This window comes from Salminus brasiliensis, chromosome 8 (genome assembly GCF_030463535.1).
Source record: "Salminus brasiliensis chromosome 8, fSalBra1.hap2, whole genome shotgun sequence".
NCBI lineage: Eukaryota > Metazoa > Chordata > Actinopteri > Characiformes > Bryconidae > Salminus > Salminus brasiliensis.
The window spans coordinates 21,545,072-21,570,894 of NC_132885.1; the positions used below are offsets into that span (position 1 = coordinate 21,545,072).

At 43.1% G+C, this 25,823-nt stretch overlaps 1 protein-coding gene across 4 annotated transcripts in view; it reads left to right on the plus strand.

Moving 5' to 3' along the window:
• The window catches only part of myo16 (myosin XVI), a 183,516-nt gene that overhangs the window by 143,531 nt on the left and 14,162 nt on the right, over positions 1-25,823 (plus strand). For all 4 annotated transcript variants that reach the window (XM_072686093.1, XM_072686092.1, XM_072686091.1 and 1 more), the window contains exons 28-34: positions 9,962-10,064; positions 10,156-10,252; positions 10,386-10,632; positions 13,427-13,797; positions 13,971-15,140; positions 18,886-19,038; positions 21,234-21,319. In XM_072686093.1, coding sequence (XP_072542194.1) covers positions 9,962-10,064; positions 10,156-10,252; positions 10,386-10,632; positions 13,427-13,797; positions 13,971-15,140; positions 18,886-19,038; positions 21,234-21,319 — 2,227 coding nt within the window. The remainder of the gene's footprint in view (positions 1-9,961; positions 10,065-10,155; positions 10,253-10,385; positions 10,633-13,426; positions 13,798-13,970; positions 15,141-18,885; positions 19,039-21,233; positions 21,320-25,823) is intronic.

Consider the following 25,823-nt stretch of genomic DNA (forward strand, 5'->3'; position numbering starts at 1 on the left):
CTAAACTAGCATCCTTAAGCTTCAGTTACTTGTTGGCTTATGTCCACTACTTTACACAGTGATAAACTAGCATCCTTAAGCTTCAGTTACTTGTTGGCTTATGTCCACTACTTTACACAGTGATAAACTAGCATCCTTAAGCTTCAGTTACTTGTTGGCTTATGTCCACTACTTTACACAGTGCTAAACTAGCATCCTTAAGCTTCGGTTTCTTGTTAACCTATGTCCACTACTTTACACAGTGCTAAACTAGCATCCTTAAACTTCAGTAACTTGTTAGCTAATGTCCACTACTTTACACAGTGCTAAACTAGCATCCGTAAGCTTCGGTTTCTTGTTAGCTTATGTCCACTACTTTACACAGTGCTAAACTAGCATCCTTAAGCTTCAGTTACTTGTTGGCTTATGTCCACTACTTTACACAGTGCTAAACTAGCATCCGCAAGCTTCGGTTTCTTGTTAGCTTATGTCCACTACTTTACACAGTGCTAAACTAGCGTCAGTTACTTGTTAGCTAATGTCCACTACTTTACACAGTGCTAAACTAGCATCCTTAAGCTTCGGTTTCTTGTTAGCTTATGTCCACTACTTTACACAGTGCTAAACTAGCATCCTTAAGCTTCGGTTTCTTGTTAGCTTATGTCCACTACTTTACACAGTGCTAAACTAGCATCCTTAAACTTCAGTAACTTGTTAGCTAATGTCCACTACTTTACACAGTGCTAAACCAGCATCCGTAAGCTTCAGTTACTTGTTGGCTTATGTCCACTACTTTACACAGTGCTAAACTAGCATCCTTAAACTTCAGTAACTTGTTAGCTAATGTTCACTACTTTACACAGTGCTAAACTAGCATCCTTAAGCTTTGGGTTCTTGTTAGCTTATGTCCACTACTTTACACAGTGCTAAACTAGCATCCTTAAGCTTCGGTTTCTTGTTAGCTTATGTCCACTAATTTACACAGTGCTAAACTAGCATCCTTAAACTTCAGTAACTTGTTAGCTAATGTTCACTACTTTACACAGTGCTAAACTAGCATCCGTAAGCTTCAGTTACTTGTTAGCTAATGTTCACTACTTTACACAGTGCTAAACTAGCATCCTTAAACTTCAGTAACTTGTTGGCTTATGTCCACTACTTTACACAGTGCTAAACTAGCATCCTTAAGCTTCAGTTACTTGTTGGCTTATGTCCACTACTTTACACAGTGCTAAACTAGCATCCTTAAGCTTCAGTTACTTGTTGGCTTATGTCCACTACTTTACACAGTGCTAAACTAGCATCCTTAAGCTTCAGTTACTTAGCTCCTATCTGCATTAATTATACGAATTAATTGAACTGTTTGTGGCATTGTTTTGTGCAACTGAGGTGTGTGTGTGTGTGTGTGTGTGTGTGTGTGTGTGTGTTTGAAGATCTCTGGCAGGGGGTGGGGTGTTACTCTGGCACCATGATTAATGACCTGAAAGGCCCAGCTGGAGCGGCTCTCACATAAGCGTCTCTGTGATAGACTGGAAATGGGTCTGCTTAGAGAGGCTGCGGAAGTCAGGGACAGGTCAGGCTGATCTGAGGAAGAGGAGAGGAGGAGAAAAGGAGCATAGAGAGAGGGAGAATGCCGTGTGAAGGGTGGGAAGAAGAGCTTAAAAGAAGCTGAGAGAGATGTAATTGTAGCAGAAGCGTGGTGTTCTTCCTCTCCATCCGATGAACGAGGCTGAGAGCGGAGCCTGTCATTTACTGAGTACGGTGTGACTCCGCTCTCATCTCTCCCGAGGAACACGGTGCCACAGCGCTGTGTCACACTGACACACTCCCTCTGGCTCTGAAGTCTGCTGCACAGGCTTAGAATGTTCCTCTCAGTCTTTGTCACGTTCTCATCTTTCTGCAGCCCTCGGCTTTTCTCTCCCCATCTGCAATTCTCTTCTTGCCCAATTCTCTCTTCCTCTCCTACCCTTGTTCAGAATCTCCTCCTTCTGTTCATCTGATTGCATTTGCTTTTCATACTGCTCCTCTCCCGGGTTTGATTATTTCTGATAATTTCTGAAGATCATTTGATCTTCCACTATCCATCATCTACGTTCTTCTCAGAAAACTTGCCTAATCTGTAACGGGTAGTGCTCAGCTCTCTCTCTTTCTCTCTACTTCTTTTCCTATCTCTCTCTTACTGTCTCTCTGTATTTACCTCTCCTTTTCTCTCTTTGCATTTCTCTCTATCCATCTCTCTCTCTCTCTCTCTCTCTCTCTCTCTCTCTCTCTCTCTCTCTCTCTCTCTACCTCCACATACACTCCCTTTTTCTCTTTTTGCTTTTCTTTATCCTCTTTTCCCATCTGTTAATCTCTGTCCATCTCTCTAACTCTGTCTGTTTCTCCCTATCCATCTCTCTCCAGCTGTCTCCCTCTCTCTTTCCCTCTCTATCTATTTCCTCTCTACCTCGCTCTGTGTTTACCCCTTTCCCTCTCTTTCTACCTCCATCTATCTACCTGTCTGTCTGTCTTTCTGTTTGTCTTACTCTCTCCTCTCTCTCTCTCTCCATTCCTGTCTCTCTCTCTTTCTCGCTGTCTCCCTCTCTTCTTTGTCTGAATCTCTGTCTCTGTCTATTTCACTCTTTCTGTGTAAAGGATAAAAGGATTACGGTAACATTCCAGTGAGATAATGAATTGGGACACTGCCGGTCACATGATGCTGGAAGTTTCCACCACTTTGTTGTAAACATCATGAATCTTTCAGTGGAGAGAAGGAGAAAGAGACACATGAGCGAGAGAGAACGAGAGCGAGGGATAGAGAGATGCAGACGGACAGACACTAGAAAGGCAGACTGTAGAAAGAGCAATGGACAGGCAAGAGAGATGAAAAGGGTCAGACATGGCCGCTGAAGACACTTTATCTGGGCAGAGGCTCATAGTTCTCTGGCCCATTTCCAGTCTGATGTTGACACTGGATGGAATAACGGAGATAGTCTTGTGACTGTGATTGTGTTCAGGCCGGGGAGAGCGTAGCTCAGATTGTCCTGTGATGCTGTCTGATGTTGTGACTGTGTGAAATAGAGCAGATTGTCTCTTGATAGGCTTAATGTTTCTACATGCTGAAAGGTCAGACGTGCATAATTCTTCAACCGGCATAGATGTGATCTCATATACTGCAAAGGCACTGAAAGGCATAAACTGAATTAACTTGGTTTAAATGTGTGCAGTGCTGAAGAGCTAAAGCCCCTCCCTAGAGTTTAAGCACCCCAGAAAACACAGCACTGATCTTTATTTGAATAATACTGAGAAACGTCTTTTAAAATCCAATTTTCTAGTGAGGAAACCCTGTGCCCCAATAGCTGATATTCCTGCCTTTTGACTGAAACAGCCTCAGTTAGACATATTAAAACCATCAACCAGTCTCTGTCATTGCCTGGGAGAAAGATACCCCACTCCTCCATGCAGAATTCTTTCAGCTGTGTGATGTTTCAGCTTCAGCTCAACCAAATACCATTTTTCAGCTGGTGGAGAAAATCATTAAAAATCATTCCACTACAACACTGGCCATTTCTCATCAGAAATAAAATATTCAAAATAATCATGAATAATGAGCTGGCGCTGATCCAGGGGATCATGGGATACATCTCAGCTGTCTTCACAAGTCGGCAAGATTTGCCTTAGTAGCCGGCCCTTGAATACTGCCTCAGAAGGTGTAAGTCTACGTCGTTCCCACGTGTGCGTATATCTTTAAAAAGATTTTTGCCTGTATTTTTGCCTCCCGTCCACAGGGAAAGCTGAAAACTGGATTTTTGCAAACGGTCTCCAAGGTTGAGAAGTTTATAAACAGAGCTTTATTAAAACCCTGATGTCACAACATTTACATGTTTCTGTCTGAATCTTAGAGACCTCCTTACTATATAACTATATGAACTATATAAGACATAAAACTACAATTTTGTTCAAATGTCGATCAATAATTCATGTTTAAATATGTTAAAATGACTAATCGAGTAACTTCACTGCATCACCTTTGATTCTGGAGGTGCTGAATGGGGTTTCATTTTCTGTTAGAACTTCAGACTAAACCCCTGACTTTAAATAGTGGAGCTGAAGGCAGTGTAGTGATCTGTCATGATAAGTAGCTAGTAAACAGATGGACACTTGCATGCTCACTAGAGAGTGGACACTCTATGGAGACAGACACGTTCTCATGACGTGTTGTTTTGAAGTCTGAGAGTGGCTTACTGGGTGACGTTGTGCCATGGGTACAGTTTGTTTTTGTTTGAGTGTGTATGTGTGTGTCCGTGTGTGTGCTTATGTGTGGGTGTGTTAGCATCACAATAGGGCAGCAGCAGGCCAGACAGGGAGGGCTGTCGAAGCGAGGCAGACGGCAGAGAGCGCCCAGCCGATTGTGATGGAAATGCTGTGCTTTTTTTTTTTTCAAGCACGACGCGGCCTGATACCGAGGGTCGTTTTACATGGCCTTAGCAAGAGCCCTTGCCTGCATGATTTGTGTATTGTGTTCAGCACTCTTAAGCACTGTGTGTGTGTGTTTGTGTGTGTGTGTGTGTGCATGTTTGTTTTTGTATGTTTTCAGGACAGAAAGCAAAGCCCTTTTTATGAAAGTCACCTGAGGTTAAAGTTAGTGTTAGGTAGGGGTTGGCAGTAGGAGATTATTTTAGCGCTGTTGTGATCAATTATTTGACAGTGTATTGTGGATGATATTGTGGAAATCACCAGCACAAACATGCTTCATTAAAAAGGGTGCATGATGCATGAGGGAAGTGTCCGAGGGGCGTATCAGTGCTTTACTTTTTTTCTGTTTTTTTTATCTTATTTTATTGATTATCGAAAAAATATTTTGATGCCAAAACTGAAATACATATGAGATTTGTGAATCATTTCACCCCCACCGCTCAGTGTATTGTATACTGAGCATCATTTCTTTACCTGCAGTCTATTTTCTTCACTTCTCAGAATTACGGTCATTACACAGTGTGTCAATCCAGAGGATTAGCATTAGGATTTTCTCAGATCAGAGAAAATGACAGACAAAGGCCTACAAATCATTTAATGCAGGGGTGGAAAACGTAGAGCCTGCAGGCCGGAACCAGCCCTGATTGGGTTCTGATCATGATTTATTTGGCCTGCCTCAACAGTGATGAGTTGAAGAGTTTATTTGTCTGTTAAATAAAGTCTGCTGTCCCTAAACCACACTGACACTGACCTGTAGACGTGAACAGAGAGAGTATCGCATTCCTAAACAGAGAGTCAAACTCCGAGGCAGAACCAGTCAGAATCTCCATTTCAGCTGGGGGGTGGGACAACAGAGAGTCAAACTCAGAGGCAGAACCAATCAGAATTTGGGGAGGGCGGGGACTTCACCCAAACAGTGAAACCAGCCAGTTAGAATTCCTGCAAAACATTGGCTGTAACTCACTAATCCAGGGAATGTTTTTACTACGATGCAAAAACTAATATTTATGTCTGTGGTCACAGTTTGTGGAATTGACTAACTGTCAGTCAGTGTTTCTTACTGCTACCTCACTAAGCTAAGACCTCATTTTCTTCAGAGATGTTGACTAGCATGATTACAGCAGTGTGAGAATCTGCACGGACCAAACAAACGCTGAACGCAGTCACTGTTCTTCAATAGGTTACCTGGGACATGTTTTAATTACTTCATAGCTCTGACAGAGGCTGTATGTCAAGTCGGTCAGAGGTCCAGTTGTCTTTTAACAGTCAGAGAAACAGTCGTTTGTCAGTCAGTCAGCCGCTATATATGTGTGCCAATGATGTAATTCTCAACTGAGTATGTTTGTAAAAGCAGGGGACACAGTGTCGCATTTTCCAATGAAAATCTGTCCGGACCCCTTTACATTGTGTGTAACAAGGCCCCTTACTTCAGATGAGTTTGACACCCCTGCTTTATTGGATGTAGATCGGTTTCTCTTGTTGCGGGCTCTGCTAGAGGTGTGCGTGTGTGGGAGTGTGTACCTAGCAGATATGTTATGAATGAAAAGCTGTGGATAAATGCTGCATTGTGTGTGTGTGTGTGTGTGTGTGTGTGTTGCAGTGTGTGCATGTGTGCTTAATATAAAACATTTCTCTGCCAAGGCCGTGTTCATTTTACGAAAGGCTAAAAAGAGCCTGCCCTTCACAAAGAGCCCATTCAGAGCCGCCTGTGCCTCCATGCATTCATAGATATATATGTGTGTGTGTGGAGGTAAAGATTGTCTTTTATTTTTATTTTTAATGGATGTATAGTATGAAGCATTGTTTATAAGCTGGGCTGTGCAAGTCAATCAGAACGTCCTCCACAGATAATTGTTTTGTGGCTTGTTCTGATTCTTGTTCAGCCATTGCTCATGTTTCTCTAACTCTGCCTCCCTCCCGACTCCTCCTGTCTATCACAGTCAGTCGCTCTCTCTCGTGCGCTCTCGCACTCTCTCGCTCTCCTTCCCGGTCTTTGTTTGTGAATGAACTGCTATGTATTCATCATGCTTTAGTTGCTCTCCTGAGGTCTAAACCACCTCATGGCTTAACACAGTGTGTGTTATTAGTATGTGCTCTGCCTCACAGTACTCTAAGTTAAACAGTTTGAAGCTGTGGGGCATCATTTAACTTCCATTCCTCACTCCTACACTTCAAGAATCAGTCAGCTGGCATTGTTTTCCATGTAATTACTGAAGAAGACGCCTTCAGATGCAATAAACCTGGAAATGTAGGGGGTTAGCTTGTTTTCTGTGCTTACTTACAGTTGATGTGTCTCTCCTTTGCTGGAAAGGGAGCTGGCTGTGTCCGTTAGGATAGACTTATATTCAGACTCACAACTAAAATAGTGTATAATAATCTCTGTCTGTAAGCACTGTGTTGTGCTTTCCTTGGTGTCTGTGGGAGCTTCCTCCAAACTCCTAAAACACATTTGGTAGGTGGACTGGCTATGCTAAATTGCCCCCAGGTTTGAGTGAATGGGGGTGTGTAGTACCCTGCGATGGACTTGTATCCAATGACTGATGATGTGATTGATATGATGCCTTGTACCCAATGATTTCGGATATGCTTCAGACCAACCGCTGACTAGGAAGAATCAGATATGTATGTTTAAGTAACTTAACAGAGGCTTAAAGTCCAAGAAAAGTGATATTATTAGGTTTTCAATTTCCAAAAGCAATTACTGGGTCACTTAATTCATTACATAATTAGGTAAATGAGAAATGATACACTATATGGACAAAAGTATTGGGACCCCTGCACGTTCATTGTTTCTTCTGATAGCAAGTGTAATAAAAAAAGAGAGTATCCTGCTTTTGTTGGAGTAACTGTCTCTTTTGTCCAGGGAAGGCTTTGTACTAGATTACTAGATCTACTAGATTCCACTACATCACCCTTTTGAAAGAAAACACATACTCCAAATGATAACTTTACAAGAGAATTACAGGATATCTATCCTAATTTATTCCATTTGTGCTGCTACGATGCATAAATGATGCACAAACACACACCAATACCAGCACACCCAATATTTCAGCAACATTTTCTTTGTTTTTCTTTTAAATAAAATAGAAGCGGAGCATATGCTGAGTGTCTGAACAATGCTTCACAGAACCGGGGTCAAGATCTGTTTATGCCATACTTGTTTTATTGCCATTGTGTAATGTGGAAATTGGGGTAGCGGGACCCTCTGTTTACCCCCAACTATCTGGTAGTCAATTTAGGCCCCTTCAGCCCATGTGCCTCAATCCCCTGGAGCCCCACAAACTCAGAGGCTATTGATAGTTTTCATATCCGTATACAAAAGGTCCCGGGTTCTGTTGGACTTGGTGTTTTATGGCCCTTCTGGGGTGCCTCTGGGCTGCCTTAGTCCATGGGCATTACCATAGGGTAGAGAGGTGAGGTAAAGTTCAGCAATGTTAGGGTAAATCCCATCAAATAGTGCAGTGCATTAGCCTTAGCCTGGGGAAAGGTGTGTATAATATTACAATGTATTTGTATTGTATGCTCTGAAATGAGGTAATGCTTTGGTAAATTCCATTATAAATGTCAATTACCGTTAAAGAGTGATGTTTACACTACATTCCCATTTACGTTTAGTCACTCTGCTCTTAGTCATGCACTTTATCAGGAGCGACTGACAAATAAACATGCAGACATCAGAAAGCAAAGCAGCGTCATGCAAAAAAAGTCCACAGAGAATCCGAAATGATTCATAATCTAAAAGACAAGAGCCTTATCCTAGCTCGATCATAATCCACTAATCCAAACACACATACACGTGTATGTGAAGGGTGTGTGTGCTGCTTATCCTGCTTAACACAGCTTGGGCTCTCCCTCTCTGAACAGTCACACACACACACACACACACACACACACACACACACACACACACACACACACCACTCCAAGTTTGACCTTATTGGGGTCAGCCTACTGCCTTGACAATGCCCGTAGCAGCAGATGCTCAGAGGTCAACCTGACTCCTGACATCCTTTGACCTCTGACTCAGATGGCACAGGGTCTGGCAGATGTTTTGAGATTGGCTTTGGATTTTTTTTCACCCTAAAGGGCTCTCCATTGAACTGCCGTAAAATTTAGCCACATATAATGGCATTTGAGTGCAGGACTGTGATCAACATCCTTATGCTCATGCTCACTTTTCAAAGAGCCAACAGCAAGAATTAGACCATGTTCAATCAACCTCAAGTGATGAGTCAGTTCAGACTACTGGGGAGATCTTACCTTGGGACCAGCTAAATTAGGGCAGATTGCCTCTGATTTCCAGACGTGCTGCTCAGTATGTTCCTTCATTGTTGTCGCAAAAATAGGTCTTTGCAATGCTAATATCATTACAATACAATATTCAAATCAGCCTTTACATTATCACTGGATATGGGCTGAATGTGAGAATCCTGACCAATCATAGCTGTTGTTTGGGTGTTTCTGTTCATGTGATCCAGCAAAGAAGTAAATTAGTTTGGTCATGCTGGCCAATAAGGAACCACATAGCAATCACAGTATGTTGCAGTATAATTGCAATGATGGTGTTTTGTCCATACTCTGTCGCCTTAACTCTAATATTGGCTTAATTCCAGTCTTTCCATTGCTAGAGTAATAATAGCTTCATTTGGATTTTCTTGATTCTTCCTGTTATTGCAACACCTATGTGGTTTTTCACCTTATAGCCCTCATTTGATAGACAGTGTACCCTCTTTTCCAGTGTTGGACTCACAAGTTTGAAGTACTGGACGTTACCCAACACAATAGTAGTTACAGTGTATGTTTATAATATGTAGTATTATAAACAGTGCACAGCAGCCATTAGCGAACCATACTCCAATCCAGGGGCGCTGCCAGGGATTTTCTGGCCCCATGAAGAGATATTACACTGGGCCCTACAACTCTTAACAGTTGTGCCTAAATACTCAACACCCAAAAAATCAGTCACAGGCCCTGAGAATCATCCTACTCCTAGCCACAAAATTGGTCTGGTGGGATGACTTAATAATCCAGCTGTTCACTGATTGGTTGCAAGTCACCTTTTCTCACCCGTCCTGCATTATTAGCAAATTTTAAAACTTTGTTATTTCATGCAATAAATGTCAAACACTTTAAAAACAGTCTAACTGCTAAATAACAAATTCGATTGTGGCAAATTTAGATGATAATCATCTAAATATCCAACCTGTCCTGTGGCGTTTGGAGCTGTAGCCAGCTAGCTAGGCTAATACTAGTTAGTAGATCGAAAGTATTACCTCATCATCCTGTTTAGAAAGTACTGATTCTGAGCCCAAAGTGTAAATGGTCTTGCAGAGAGAGCGGAAATCGGACATGTTCTAAAGACATGGAAAGAAAGCCTAATCGGTTCCATGTGCCTGCACCAGAGCGACACAGCACGATTCCACTCTGAGAACCATTTGAATCTACAATGGAAAAGAGTCTAATGAGGTTTTGCAATTGTTAGGTCATGTTCAGCATGGTCCTGTTTTTTCTGCTTGTGCTGTAGATACCGAGAGCTGGCTGAGACCATTCTGACTGACAAGAGGAAGCTGCTGGCAGAGGAGAAGTGCCGCCACGTTCTCCAGCACTGCAAGCTTCAGGGATGGCAGGTGAGTACATGTTTCTTTTTCTCCCCCCTACCCCACTTTCCTCACAGTGAGACACCTATACAAACCATGGCTGATTTTGGTTTTGCATCAGATGGGCACCAGCAAAGTGTTTCTGAGGTACTGGCAGGCTGATCACCTGAATGACCGCTGTCACCAACTCCAAAAGAAGATTGTTACCTGCCAGAAAGGTACTGCACAAGTTTACAGGAGCACCTTTTCTATATTACCTTTATCTGTAGCGTTTGCTTGCTAAAGCTTGTGTGTGTGTGTGTGTGTGTGTGTGTGTGTGTGTGTGTGTGTGTGTGTGTGTGTGTATGGCAGTGGTGCGTGGCTGGTTGGTGAGGCAGCGTGTGCGTCGCAGGCTGAGTTATCAACAGAAAGAACAGTGCAATGTGCAGCGGTTCCTGCAAGGAGCAGAAGACTTAGGCCTGCGTGCTTACGACAGCCTGGTCATCCAGAACGCAGCTGATATCGCCCGGGAGAACGATCGCTTGCGGGGCCACCCCAGCGCTCCACCACTGGGGGAAAGGCCTGAACCTGTGGGTAAAGAGGAAGACTCCCCTAAGAAGTAAGCAGTTATCATCATCACCACCACCACCATCATCGTCATTATCACTATTTAGAGTCTGTCCAATGTTGTGACAAACTATGTCAAAAAAGTGAAAATCGACATGCAGCAACACATTAAAAACAGGCTACGAGACAGCACTGCATGGTCAATGATTGACCACCCCGGAGGTCAGTCTAAACCTGCAGAAGTCTGGATTTAGCCAGTTGTAGGGTGCATGGGACAAGTGGTTCAGGAATGAGATGTGCAGAGCTTTAGAAGTGATGAAAAGCACCATATACTGGACATATACACTGATCAGCCACAACATTAGTACCACTGACAGCTGAAGTGAAAAACATTGATTATCTTCATTTACAGTGGCAAGGGGTGGCTGTATTAGGCAGCAACTAAATAGTCAGTTCCTGAAGGTGATGTACTAAGAGCTGGAGAAATTAGCCACTTTTTTGATGACACATTTTGATGGCTAGATTACTGGATTAGAACATCTACAAAACATCAGGCAGGTCTTGTGGAGTTTTCTAGTATGCAGTCGTCAGTACCTACCAACAGTGATCCAAGAAAGTAACCACCTGTGATCCGACGTCAGAATCCTGGGCACCTTAGGCACATTAATGCAATCCATGGAAGCCCCACCTCACAAAGTGTTTTTTTTTTTTAAATTATTGTAAGCCCTGTGTGGTCGCATGTAAGAAAATAAAGTTCATGAAATACAGAAAGCTTTCTGTTTATTAAAAAAAACAACACCTGGAAAATCAGTATTAAGGTGCAGGGTTTTTATAATGATGTAATAAGACAAATAACATAGCAAGTAGACCTGGCAGTTTAGTAAACATAGGGTAAAAAGTATGGAAACTCTTCAATAGTTATTGAACTGCCAGGTCTAATTATATTTGCTTTTTAATACAAGTAAACCAGTCTAAGCTTTCTGTATTTTTCATGAACTCTATTTTCATACATGCGACCACACAGGGCTTACAATAATTACTATAATACTATAATATCTACAATGGAGGTCCAGACTTTTCTTCTTTATGCAGTCCAGCATTCCCTTACAGCGAATCTGGATCATCGCAGCCATTCAGATGCAGTGACGTCCCTACAAAGATGTTTTCCTTTAGCCCTGTTTTGTCTACTGCTTACAGATAACGAGCCGTCTGCACCATAGGCCAGATTTCTGAGAGATCTCTGCGATGGATGACATAATATCTCCCCAACAGGAGATTCTATAACTAGAGTTTATTTTTAAAAAATTGCTGCAATTTATGAGAAGTTTTATGGGTTCTCCATGTCCTTGGCAAATGTCTAAAGGGAATTTGCCAAAGATTGCTTGCTTCTGATGTCATTGGCAGCAGTGGCACTTGTGAGCTGTGTGTGTGTTTGTGTGTGTGTGTGTTTGCATGTATGCGTAGAACCAAATTTTGAATCGTTTTTGTTAGTTCGCCAAAAGACCCAACCATGGGATGACGGCGCAGCTGTTTACCTAAAGTCTCTAATCTTTCTAAAGTTGCTTTCAAATCAGACCGTTTACTCAAAAGTAATCTACAGATGTTGCCGACAGGTACTGTTTCTCTCTCTCTCTCTCTCTCTCTCTCTCTCGTCTCTCATGTTTCTATTCCTTTACTGTCGCCATTCAGTCAGTGAACAGATGAGGGAATAACTGTTGAAAGGGTTATGACTTCTGAATGCCATGCTGCCAATCATAGATGGATAAAGCCCCCAACACAGTTTGGGAAATCTCTTTAGAGTATTAAGTTCCTACAAGGCCCCCAACACACCAACCATACACACAGACACACACACACACACACTTCTCTGAGGACCAACAGATGGCAATCCCACTTTAAAGGGGGCATATCAGAAGAGCATGCACATTTCATACCATGCAAGGGAAAGCTATTCTGTGTTTAATCAACAGATTAACCATTTAGCCATTTATTTTTATCCTTTGCCGCTGGGCACCATTGAACACTGCTTGCTATGTTATTTGTTACTTCCCATAAAAAGACCACAGTTAAATCACACACAGTGCTTTAATGAGTGACTTCATACGGAAATCCTCTAGTTAGTGAAATGCTCTCTCCAGCTACCCCTTGAAACCTGTGCCGATCTTAGTCATGCCAGCTTTGCCTGGTCAGCTTGGATTCCAGTATTGATTTTACTGAGGCTAATGCTGACCTTGCTTCATTTAGCAGCTGGTTAGCACTTTCCCTACCTTTCCTGTAGCATACTGTAAGAGGATATGTGATTACTTCTTCTGGAAGGCAATAAAGGCTAGAGACCAAAATGGAGTCTCTCAATTGATACTCAAAACTGAACGAGATAAGAGTAAATAGATGACTAAATATGCGAATAGATTGATTAACTGATCCCAAGAAAAATATGTCAGAATCTCTGTCATATGGTAAAACACAGATGTGCAAATGCGGACACACACACTTTAAACAGCTTGTTTAGTCCCTGTAGAGAAGTACTGCCAATAGAATACCTGGAGCAGATAAACATGAACCTATAGATTCCATACCTAATGCCAGGCGTGGGCTAGAGGAGTATAAGGCCCCCCAGCATTGAGCTGTGGAGCAGTGGAACTGTGTTTTCTGGAATAATGGTGCTCCATCCAGTACTTTTGAGATGAGGTGGGGTGGTGATCATCCAACATACTGAACTTGACACTGAATGCAATCAAATCCTCACCACAATGCTTCATAATCTAATTGAAAGCCTTACCTTAAGCAGGTGTCTCAATACTTTCTATACTATATGGACAAACAAACTCCTCTGTTTTTGCTCTCAGGCCTGTGGAGAAGAGCGGGCGGATGAATGATACAGCAGGCCGAGGAGGGAGCCGGACGGCAAGACATTTCCGCTCCAGCTCGGTGCCTATCCCCCTCGCCATGGACAATTTGGTACATTCCGGTTTTGGGCCATCAATCAAAGCAGCCCTGCAGACAGTGACCCACACCAGTGAGGAGGGGGTTGGTGGCGGGCTCTCATCACCACGGAAACAGCCTCCTCCCAAACCTAAAAGGGACCCCAATACACGTCTAAGTGCATCTTATGAGGCAGTGAGTGCTGGTCTGAGCATCGCTCCTAAGGACAGTCCTGTTGAGGGCCAAAGCTCGCCCTCTGGAAGTCCCCCTAAAACCCAGCTCTCCCCCACTGACCGTACGTATACCCATTATAGTGTGCACCATAATAATTGAGTTCTTTGGGTTTATGTGTTAATCTCAACTTTCTGATCACTGCATTAGAATGTGCTTATACCTTTTACACCCCTATGAATTATTTTATTTGGATTTTATTTGTAATTATTTTATTTTGTCCCTCTCTGGTTCCAGCTCTTTCCAAACCTCGTCCTCACAGTGATGATTACAGCACTATGAAGAAGATTCCCCCTCCCAAACCCAAGCGCAGCCCCAACACAAAGCTGACGGGTTCCTATGAGGAGATCTCTGCCCCTGCCCCTATTCGTCCCACCGACATGAAGCTGGCATGTCTGGCACGCGGGGGGCATCTTCTGGGCCTGGTGCAGCGGGCGGCCTCTGAGGATGGCCCGCACTCGGCCATGCTCACCTTGCGCCCTGGCCAGGATGAGGAGGATGTCTATATAGAGATGGTGGGTGCCTGGAGGGCTTTGAGCCGGGCCGAATCCCGCAGTCCGGAGCAGGGTGAGGCCGTTTATGAGGAAATGAAGTACTACCCACCTGAGGACGGAGTACCCATCCCGCAAGTCAAGCCTGAGGTATGTGAGCCTGCTCCTCTACCACCTCAGATGCTGGAAGCCAAGCGGCCAGTGGCGCTCTTGGACCACCCTAACATGCTGGTGGGGCGACAGCAAAACAAGGACGGGACATCGTGTGACATTCCAGCTCCTTTCCCTAACCTTCTACCGCACAGACCCCCACTGCTGGTCTTTCCTCCATCCCCAGTCACCTGCTCGCCAGCCTCAGATGAGTCACCCCTCACACCTCTGGAGGTCAAGAAGCTCCCCGTCTTCGAGACCAACCTCAACTACTCCAGCCAGGACGGCGGCAGCCCGCTCTCACCCCAATACATGCGCCAGCGGGCTGATTCCTCCCCTAGCCTCTCAATTCTTATGCCAGACAAATCCACTCCACCCTTGACTCCGCCTCCTCCACCTCCAGTCCCGCCCACAATCCCGCCTCCTCCGTATCGTCCACCTTCACACTTCCCCTTTCCCCCTGAAGCCAACTTCTTGGCTCTGACCCGGGCCGCCTCCGTGGCCAGCACTGACTCCCCCAAACCTCATAAAGGGGGTCACAGCCTAGCAGAGACGCCCCCAGCTAGTGCAAAACCTCCTTACTCCCCGGTAAAGTCGTCTCGCCCAGAGCCACGCAGGGCTCACTCCTGTTCATCCTCACCCTTGCTCTTCAATCCGGCCAACGGGAGACCCCTCACCAGCCCCCTGGATGAGCTCAACACGCTCTTCAGCTCGGGTCGCAGCCTGCTGCGCAAGTCCACCACCGGGAGGAAGATTAGAGACAGTGGTGAGTTGAAGAGTGTGTGTGTGTGATCATGTGTGCTCAACAGTGGAAACACCAGCAAACTGAAACACTCACAGAGCATCACACAAAAATGTCTGTTCCAGAGGTCTGGTTTGTTTAGAGGCATTTCCCAGCATCATTCTGGTTACATGTGGAGATACTTTTGAGGGCTTTGAACAATACTTTTATTGAAAAGGCACTTTCTGAAGCACTGGTTTCACTCTTTTCATCGGAAGCCAGGTCCCTCATTCTCAAAAACAGGCAACTTGTTGTTGATTAAAAGTATATATGTACATAAAATAAACAAAAAAATGGTTTATGGTTGACTAAACTGTAGTAAAACTGAAGTCAGTGGGCCCGTTTCCCATCTGCTGTGGGAAAGTAGTGCTACCACACTACAGCAGCCCTGTACAAACCCTGCCATCAAACACAGCTAGACTGCTGACCTGTCACTGCCATTGGTCCCCCATACACACATCCAAAAAAGCCTGAATGGTGGATAAGACTGCATGAGTCCGCATGAGTCTCTTGCTTACTTTGGGTTATTGTGAGGTTGCCTAATGGCACATTGAAACTGACACCTTAATCATAAAAAAACACAAAACAACCCTCAGAGATAACAGACTGCTCTAACAGTTACGTAGCATGCAGTGTGTGTATTATGGAGGGGGTGAGTTCAAGAGTTTCTTCTCATGCTGTGCTGAACCCACAGTCTCCCCCTCCCCCTCTTAACCTTTGTATTTAATTAAAGATGCTTTAGCCCCATGCTGCTCCCATCACATGGATTTATGAGCATCGGTTCACCACGTCCCTGACCACGCCTTGGCTTTCCTCCCTGTATGTATGTGTGTGTGTGTGGGAGGAAGAGGGAGTTTCAGTATGTTAGGAAGCCTTACAACCACACACCTCTCACCCTAAATCCCTAAGCACATCCTCCTTAAATGTGTGTGTCATGTCTTTCACTAATATCTTTTGTCTGCCTATAAATTCCATAGCAAAGGATCTTTAATGACATGCTCTGATTATTCCTAGCCTGCTGTGTGCGTACAGGCAAGGCTCGTGGTTATTGGATAATGCTAATTGTAAGCAAGACAAGACTACATTTAATTTCTACAGCACCCTGAGTGGTTATGCAGAACAACAAAAGCATGCACAGATATATGTTTACAAAAACAAAGTATTAGAAATATTGAGAATGACCCATAGTACTACTGTTGTAAGAGCAGGGCACATGCATTGTCTGTTGATAAATGGGAAATGTTTTTCGCCATTCTTCTTCTTCTTGGTCCAGATTATACCGATCAGTCATTTTTTTAATACTTTAGTATCATGTACATCTCAAATGTTATGTATGTTATATATTTATATTATATTGTTAGGCTTGGGCAGTATAACAGTAATACCGCATTTACAATCACGCTATTTAAAAATGTTGACGGTATCTCGAAATGAAGATGGTATTTCAAATTACGACGTGTCTGATGTGTCAAATATCCGTTTCTGTTACATGCCAAAGGGTCCGGGCATTGTGGGTGCCCACTAATATCACACTCTGAAAACAGGTGGAAAGAAGTTGTGGTAGTAGCTGCCTACTATAGTTGCCAGATTATTGACGCTGAGTTTGTCTAAAAGACAGAGTAAGAATGAACCAATCTACTGAGTGTGCCTGAAAACGATCAAAAACACTCCCAAGACCATTCACTCAACTTTGTGCTCTCAGATATTGACCCTTATGTATGATAATTTTCTTGTATTATTAAGAACAATTTTAGCAGAAAAATAAACATTTGAGCATTTAAATGGCACCTTGTCATTCATTCCACTCACCTTTAGCAGTTTGAAGATTCTACACAAGAGGGTGCTATAAACATCAAATACCTTTTGGTGCTTTGAGTCAACAACACTGTGTGTCCTTGTTTGAGAGTTTATGTACATGTGTAACATTATCATATAAAATTGTGTTTTCACATATGATTTAGGTATGTAATGGCTATGGCTATTTCTGGGTTTCCAGCCTAAGATAATGGGGAAATACTATTGCCATTGCAGTTTAATCCAAAACCAGGCTTAATCCCTGTTTGGAAACCTGGCCTTTATATTGCTCATTTTTGAATGGGGGGGGGGGGGGGGGGTAGTGGGGATAGTGTTAATTGGTATTTCTAATGGCCACATCATAGTGCTATTTACTGGTTTGTTATGGAGTTCATACAGAGTCATGTATTTACTGCAGCACACTTGAGACCACTAGAGTTACTCTCTTCTTCTCCTACCATTTACGCTTCCAATAAATGAACATGAGCATCAAAATCTGGGCTCAGACCCCCTTCCCCCAAACCGGAGGGGCTGAAGGTGTGCAGGGGGTATTAGCACAAGTTCCATGAATATTACATGAGCAGGAGATGATGTAGCTATGAAATATTAAATATCGAAGTCTCCCATTCTGCTGACGAGTGTGGCTCATTCCATAGCCAAGTATGTGAGGTTCCCTTGAGAAACGTGTATGTGTGTGTGTGCATGCTCGTGTCCTAGGATAAATGTGTGTAACACCAGAGAGGAAGAAATGACTCCTTGAATTACTGTCCATGTGTGCGTGTTAATCGCCACAACATATGTGTCATCATCATCAAGCTGTTTAAAAGCATGTTTCATCACACAAGCCTATTGTCACTGTGTTTCTCACACAGCCAGGCACTTTCTCTGAAGCTGTGGAATGCTCACTCATTACAACATCAGACAGCATGTCAAATAGGCCCGTCTACCTTGTACACACTCACTAGCATGGTCACATTTTGCATTATGCAGTATTTGTCTTCAGTGGCCAGTACTGGTGTATCCCCAGTTGATCTTACTGTATGAATAGCTCTGTTCATTTTGCCGTCTGTCAGTGAAGGCTGCTGGGAGGAGCCTCTGACAATGCTTAAGCTCAGCTCCTACTTCATTAAAGACATTACCTGTCAATCATCTTGAGTAAACTTAAGTGGACTTTTCTGTGAGTTGTCTTCTTCCATGCCATGTTTGATCCCTTCCGGATTTAAACGAGAGAAAGGGATCATTAAAAAAAGATAGCTAGATCTGCATAGATGTGTAATTTGACCTTTAATTGACATATAAGCTTTCGATAATTAGTAGTATTAATCAATTTCTAGTATTCCATCACATCGCCAATCATGTTAGAAGGTCATTTTAACCTCCATGCCGTCATCCAGTTAAACAGTAATAGATGTCTCTGTGTTACCCCTATGTCAAGTCTAGACCTTGTTTGGACCTCCAGTTGGTGCTGAATTGGAGGTCACAGGAGCTGCCTGAGAGCATGCTGTAATGGAAATAGGGCTGATGGTGGTGTTTTAAAGGGGCAGCTGACTTCGATGCTAAATCCATCCTGGTTGGCGGTCAGATCCAAGCAGGACTGCATGCCGCACGGCTTAACACCAGCCCCTCCTGCTTCCGCTGCTTTCTGCTTTGGCGTCAGCATGGGACCCCCATCAGTTGTGCAGCTGCTGCAGCCCAGGCCCAGAGTGGCTAGAGGTGGCAGGTGTTAGCCTTGCATTCCGCGCGCTTCCGGCCATCGCATCACCCTCATCGCATGTCGTATGTGCAGAGACTGAGGCCAGAGGTCACTGTTTTAGCTGGTTGATGTATATCAGAAGTTGCAGATGGTTTTTAGTGATTTATTTGAAGGTTGATTAAAGGTACAGAGAAGGACATAAGTCTTGGTGATGTGTGTCATTGATTGTATTTCTCTCTGCAGGTTTTTCCAACTCCAACATGAACCTGCCAGGAAGAGAGGAACAAGGTCCCACCTCCTCATCCCCACAGCTGCAGGACAAGAACGCCAATAACCACACCTCCCCCAACTCCCCTGGTCCCGCCCCCATTGAGAATGGAAACCAGATCTCTAACGGTAACCATAGCAGTTCATGGTGATAAGGTAGTTGGGCTACCATAGTGTTTACAACAATTCATTCATAGAGAATCTATACTCCAAATATTTATTTTAAAGAAAGTCCAGCAGGTGTCCCAGTACTTTTGTCCATATAGAGAAATGCTTGCTTTGCTCTAGTTACTCCTTAATTATATAATGATGATCAGATACATCATACTTCACACTTATGATCAGATATTAACTAGAAAAGGGATTGATAACACTGTAATAATTGACATCTAAAATGTGGGGCAGTAGGTTATGATGTGTAATACACAAATGCTCTGGAAACCTACTGGTTTGATGAAGCTTACAAGGACTTTCACACAGGTTTTATTATGTGCAATTTTACTAAAGTGTAACCTATAAGTGAATATTAAAATAAAAATTGAAATAATCAATACCCCCCAATATCCATGGCGAATCGGATCCTGTGTCCAGTGCACTATGTGTATAAATACTGTACACTACCCTCCAGCAGGGCTCGGGCCTTGGCAGAGTAAAATGAATAATCATAATAGTGACAGACGACACATTATTCATGGCCTTTAGGCAAATACACAGATTAAGTATGAAGGGAAAGTCCAGTCCTCAGTGGTCTTCAGCCTTGCTCTTGGGAGTATGTTTACCCATTCACATGTTCAGCCAGCTTAACCTTGGCCCAGCTGACCATGACACATAGAGGAGGAAGAGAGTGATGGAGACTGAGAGGCTGGATAGTGATGTTGGGAAGAAATATGGGAAAGTGGCCGAGATAGAAAAACTTGGCAGAATGAGGGCAGAAACAGGGAGACGGTGAATGAAGGAATGAGTGTGTGTAGAACATACCCAGAGCAAGGTTGGTGGACAGACATGGAGAAAATGAAGTGAGCTGACCCAGAAGCTATCAGTGAGCCAGTGTGTGTGATTAGCGTGAAAGGCCCTGCAGTTGATAAAGTGCTTTCCCTAAGAGCCATCAGTCCAACCAGAATTCCCCTCTCTCTCTCTCTCTCTCTCTCTCTGTCTCTCTCTGTCATACACTTACTCCATCTCTTGTGCTTGCCTTTGTGTCTTCAGTGAGACTAATATGGCTTAGGGTACGGTGGTGGCTTCTCCACCCTAAGATACTGAAGGAAGTGGGAAAAATGAATGAGTTTGAGGAAGATCCTGTTAAATACAGGGATGGCTTTTATCACTTTATCACTGTGGGTTTTTGTTCTCCCACAGTCAGTATGTGTTAAGATTAGCATCCCATAATTCCAAGTCCATAATTACTACCACTAATTGGTTCTGTATGCTCTGATTGTAGCCCTTTAACCTCTTAAACTCGACTAAACAACATACTTATATAACTTATATAAAAGGCAGTATGCATTAATGTGCAGGTAATTACTACATAACAGTCCTTAGGATGAAGTAAAAGTCACAGAGTTGAAGAGGCTAATGGTCTCAAAGAGGGAAAAACAGCAATGGGAAAAGTTTTCTCAATTAAACTGCATAGATACAGTACACCTACAGTACATCTCCAAAATGGCAGCTTTACAGGAGAAGGGAAAAACATTCTCAGCCTTCAGTGAATTTCAGTATTGAAATAATTTATTTTGTAGCTTTTTGGAGCATTTCTGTTGGTCCATTCATCATAATGTAAAGTACAAATATTAGATTTAAATTATGTCACAAAGTGAAAAAAAAAAATCTAAAAATGGAGATACAAGGATTTTGTGTGACAGTGACCATATGTTATATACATACAATGGGCAGTGGATATTGTGTAAAACCATATAAGCTTTTTGTATGTGTGTGTGTGTGAGAGAGAGAAACTTTATTTATTTATTATTTTCCTTTTACATAAAGTCCCATTGCCCATTGTATACATCACCGCTGTCCAATTAAAAACATATATCTTCTGTTTTCTCCAGGGTTTGAATACTGTAGCTGCTCTGTACACTGCATAAACAATTATGGATAAACAGACCAATAGAAATGTTCAGAATTGCATATAGAAACTCATATTTTTACTTCCGTTCAAAGTCAATAACGTTTTGCCTTGTCCTGTAAAGTCACCATTTTGGAGTTACGTGTTTTTCTTTGGACAGTGATGATATGCATAGCACAACCACTTAATGGTTCAATGGATGGTTGTTGGGGGAAACTTCCAATTTCATGCATCAATGTGTGCGTTACTATCTGAACAGGGACATTAGAGGATGAGGGACACCACAAGTCAAATGCATCCAGTGCCTCCACACTACACAGACACATGGACAGTCATCACACACAGGTAATGTATATTTTATTATTTATTATTATTTATATATATTTATTTTATTTTAATGTGTTTGTTGTCCTGTTACACATAAACCATTATCCTGGTTAGAAAGGGCACCACAACAGTACTGAGAGTTTAATAGATTTTCCTTATGGACTTTTTTCCTAATATGACATCTTCCAATTGTTGAGGATGGCAAATAACAGTTTGCACTTATACACTTTTTATATATACATTATTGGCTGAATCAGAATGTAAGAGTTTCATTGGTTGTTCACACTGCCATGTATCTACGCACTGATTTCTATCAGTTTATAAGTAAACAAACTTTCGGAGCCTGCAGCCCCGGCTCTGTACAGCATGACATTGAACCTTGTGGAGCAATACGTAGATGCTGGATTGATAGGAGTCATGGAGTATCATTTTTCACACAGGTGCGTTTTTGTTAAAGAGATATTTGACACACGCCTTGACACATAACCTGCACCCTACTCCTTTCTTAAAATGAGTGAAATGGTCTCTTTGTGTAAGATGGTTATTGGCCCCGTGTTGGGTGACAAGACTATTTGGCAATGGTTCGAAGTCTGGCTTGCAAAATTGCTATTTGACCTATATACCAAAATATGGTATATGACCTAAGCTTCCAAACCTGCATATACCCAATTAGATGACTTGTAGACTCCTGCTTGTCCACATTAGTGCTGATTTTAAGACCAACAATAGGTCTTAATTAGGGTCAGATACTGATGTTGGATGATTAGTACAGGATGGAGCTCTGTCCCTCCAGTGTGTGTTTGTGTGCGCAGTTGAACATCAGTATCATCAATGGGAGCATCTTAAAGCAGTGTCTGGAGGTGCACAATTCATTCACACACACACACACACACACACACACACACACACACACTCATGTAAAAATATATCTCTGTTATTCAAGCCTCTGGGATTGTGGACCCCTCCAGTGGGCAGGTAATCATGGGTAATGAAAGTAAGAGTGGGTCTCGTGTCCTCTCAGGCCCATCGCTCTGCCAGATAAGTTCAGAGGGAGCTTATCTAGAGATTACATTCGCTGCTGCATCACTCCATCCAGCGTAGAAAGGGCCCTGGAATAGGAGCACCGGTCCCCTGCCACACATCCTCAGCACACATGCCAAGCTATCATAGAGCTATCAGTCTATCCCCATCTGCCCAGCTTCACTTCTCGCTGTTGCACACTGTGTGTTGAGAGCAGGCTAATGCTCGCACTGTATTAAAGCTTAATGAAGCGACACGACACAAGGTTTCCACTGCAGTATTGGCATATCTCCCTCATCCCTTTGTCTGTTTCTTTCTCTCTCCATTCATTCTCTGCACCCAAACATTGTTAAACAAACAGAGATTAATTTTAGAGAGAAATTTAAACCAAAGTATAAAAAAAGAGCGTGGGAAACAAGGCATTTTCTACATCTATGCCACGATGACCTGTTTCTATGTGATCTGAATGCCTCTCAGACACAGATGTGGGCAGAACTTGTGGCTAGATCTTAAAATCTGGGATAAGGGATTACATGACAAATGTGCGGTGACAAGTGTGACACCTGTCATATATAATATGTGGCTTAAAGCCAGAGACCTAAATCAGTCGAGCTGAATGTTCTCTATCTGCCATGTTGGCTAGCAGATTTAGGGCTTTAGCCATGTCCTTTATGACATGTCATGCAAGTGTTTCTCACACATTTTAAGACCACCAAGGTAGCAAACAAACAACAAACATGTAGGATGTGTAGGAGGTAAGAGTGTTGGTGTGGGGGTGGGGTGGTATAATTAATGGTCAGGTGCATGCAATCATGCTAACCTCCTAAGCTGGACTACACAAGATATTTGCACATGATGATACTCGCTGACAGCCTGGAGAGAGTAGTCATGATGGGTGGCTGTCACATGCCCATAGCATGAGCTCATGTGCTTCAAGCTCATGGGCTACAGGACTGCCCACCTTCCTTCACACTACACTGACCTGACGTTATAATGACTGTACGCTTGCAAAGGTATGTATACATCATGTGCCTCATACATTCTGTTGACTGGTTCTTCTCCCACACATCGCAGTAATGGCTGTGTACTTTTATAATGGCTGAGAAAAAGACAGATAATGTGTGTGTGTGTGTGTGTGTGTGTGTGTGTGTGTGTGTGTGTGTGCGCATATCTGTGTCTTTGTGAGAGTGTGAGATATCCAGCAGAGGCTGCTGTCTGTCTCGGCATATTATCTAGACCTCCCTGCTGTGGGCCTCACATTATGCAATGCGTGCTAAGCTGTAATGATTTATGAGCATGTGCACTATATAGGTCAGTTTGCTCTCTCCGGCACTTAGGCATTCCTTCGCGTAATGTATGTCTAGTGTGCCCACACGGGCCACTTGTCATTGAATGTAAAGCACAGTGTCAGGTAAACAGTTATCATGGGCTATAATTGCTGGAACATACCTGAGTGGAGAGGTGATATTCTCTCTCTCGGCTCTCTCTCAGCTCCCTCACTTTCGAGTAGTATTGTCATATGAGCCTGTAGACAGAGAGATGTGTCCTAGTTTCTCAGTGATGGCCCCAGTGGCCTGCCTTTCCCATCCAGCGCAGGCTATCGTGTACTCAGACTGAATGAAGCCTGTCATTATTGTAATTAACTAACAGATTATATAATCACATAAACAGCTGTGGGGCTTCAGGATTGGTTTGAATTTAATGGCTGTACTACAGTTCTTTTTGTTGTTTACATAAAAAGTGTGTCTAACTGTGTGTTCAAAATGGTTCACACTGTTCCAGTACATACACTGTATGTTATTATTTTATACCACTTTATTAGGAACACCTGCTCTTTCATGCAATTATGTAATCAGTCTATCTAATCAATTGCTTGGCAGCCATGCAGTGCCTAAAATTATGTAGCTATGGACCAACAGCTTCAGGTAACAATTACATCAACCATCAGGAAAGGAAAAAAATATGATTTTTAGTCATTTTGATGGTGGCTTGATTGTTGGTACCAGACGGGCAGGTTTGAGTATTTCTGGAACTGCTGATCTTCTGGTGGCAGAAAGCCCTCCTTCATGAGAAAGGTCATTGGAGAATGGCCAGACTGCTTCAAGCTGATAGGAAGACTACAGTAACTCATCTACAAATCTATCCTCGAGAGGGGAGGGCTACAACAACAGAAGACCAAATCAGCTTCCACTTTGTTCAGCCAAGAACAGAAAGCTGAGGCTGCAGTGGGCAACGGACCAACCATAAGATTTATCATTCAAACACATTCAAACTGCAAACTTTACAGAATGTCTGACACATTCTGTGGTTCACTATTTTTGTAACCAAATCCAAACGGTGCTGAAGTCCAGTACTCTTCTCCTAAAACTCATGCACCACTTGGCTTTGTTGTGTTATTTTAGAAGGCTGATGGGTGGAGTATTGAACATTTCACTAGTGATACCTAAGCCTGTTCTGCCTCTAGGGACACTCAGTGCCACAGGTTCTCCAATTACCAGATCCCCTTCAACCCTCCATCCTCATACTGTGCCACATGATAGGGTCAGGGTCATGTGACTGCCTGGAAACCAGGAAGTCCTCAGCCAGTGGAGAGTCAGAGACGTAGCCATAAAAGGCATCATAAATGATACACATGTTGTACAGTCAGGCGCGTCTCCTGCGCTTTAAATAAAGCTTGAATTATTCAAGTGGCCAGTGAAATATTCACAGGTACAGACCAACCCCCCCCCCACCCCCCCAAAAAAAAAATAAACACAGAGGCCAGCGATCTAAACTCAAGCGCCCTGAAACTGGAGCTACATAGGCTGGGATGTATTCTCCTTCACCGCTAATGCTCAGCCCTGCTGGTAACTTTACACCTGCTCTTTAAAGCTCAGCCGTCTGTGCCTGGTACACACAAATACAATATTTAGAGAAGCAAATACAGTAGAGTATTATGCTAGGATGTTATGCTGGTACACACACACACACAATATAAGAGGAAATGGAAGGTACAGACAATTCGTAATAAAAGTAAGAAAGTACCCATTTCCAATTTATCATGTGAAGAGTAAATACAGTGCTTTTTTAACTGTGTTTTTACAGTGTTAATTGCTCTGTACCACCCATTGGATTCGTTGTTACCCTTTGGCATCAATGGCCCGTGGAGCACCACAGTTATGTTGTTTGGAGACACTCAATGTCCATTCCCGGTACACTCTTTACTACAGCAGCTCTAGAACATCCCATAAAGTTAGTGGTTTCTGAGATGCTACCACCTTTCGCCGCTAATGTTGTGAAATGTTCTGGAGAATGTACTGAGAATGGACCTCTCACACATTAAGTGCCTTCTAACTGTCATAACAGTTTTGCCCCACAGGCCAAAAGGGACCAATGAGTCCGGTGCATGGTACAGAGCGATCTACGTGCTACAGTTGGACCAGTTAATCTCTGTAATGAACACCTTCCATCACCTAATACAGTCCATGCCACAATGTCTCGTTAGTGTGAGCTGAGCCAGGTA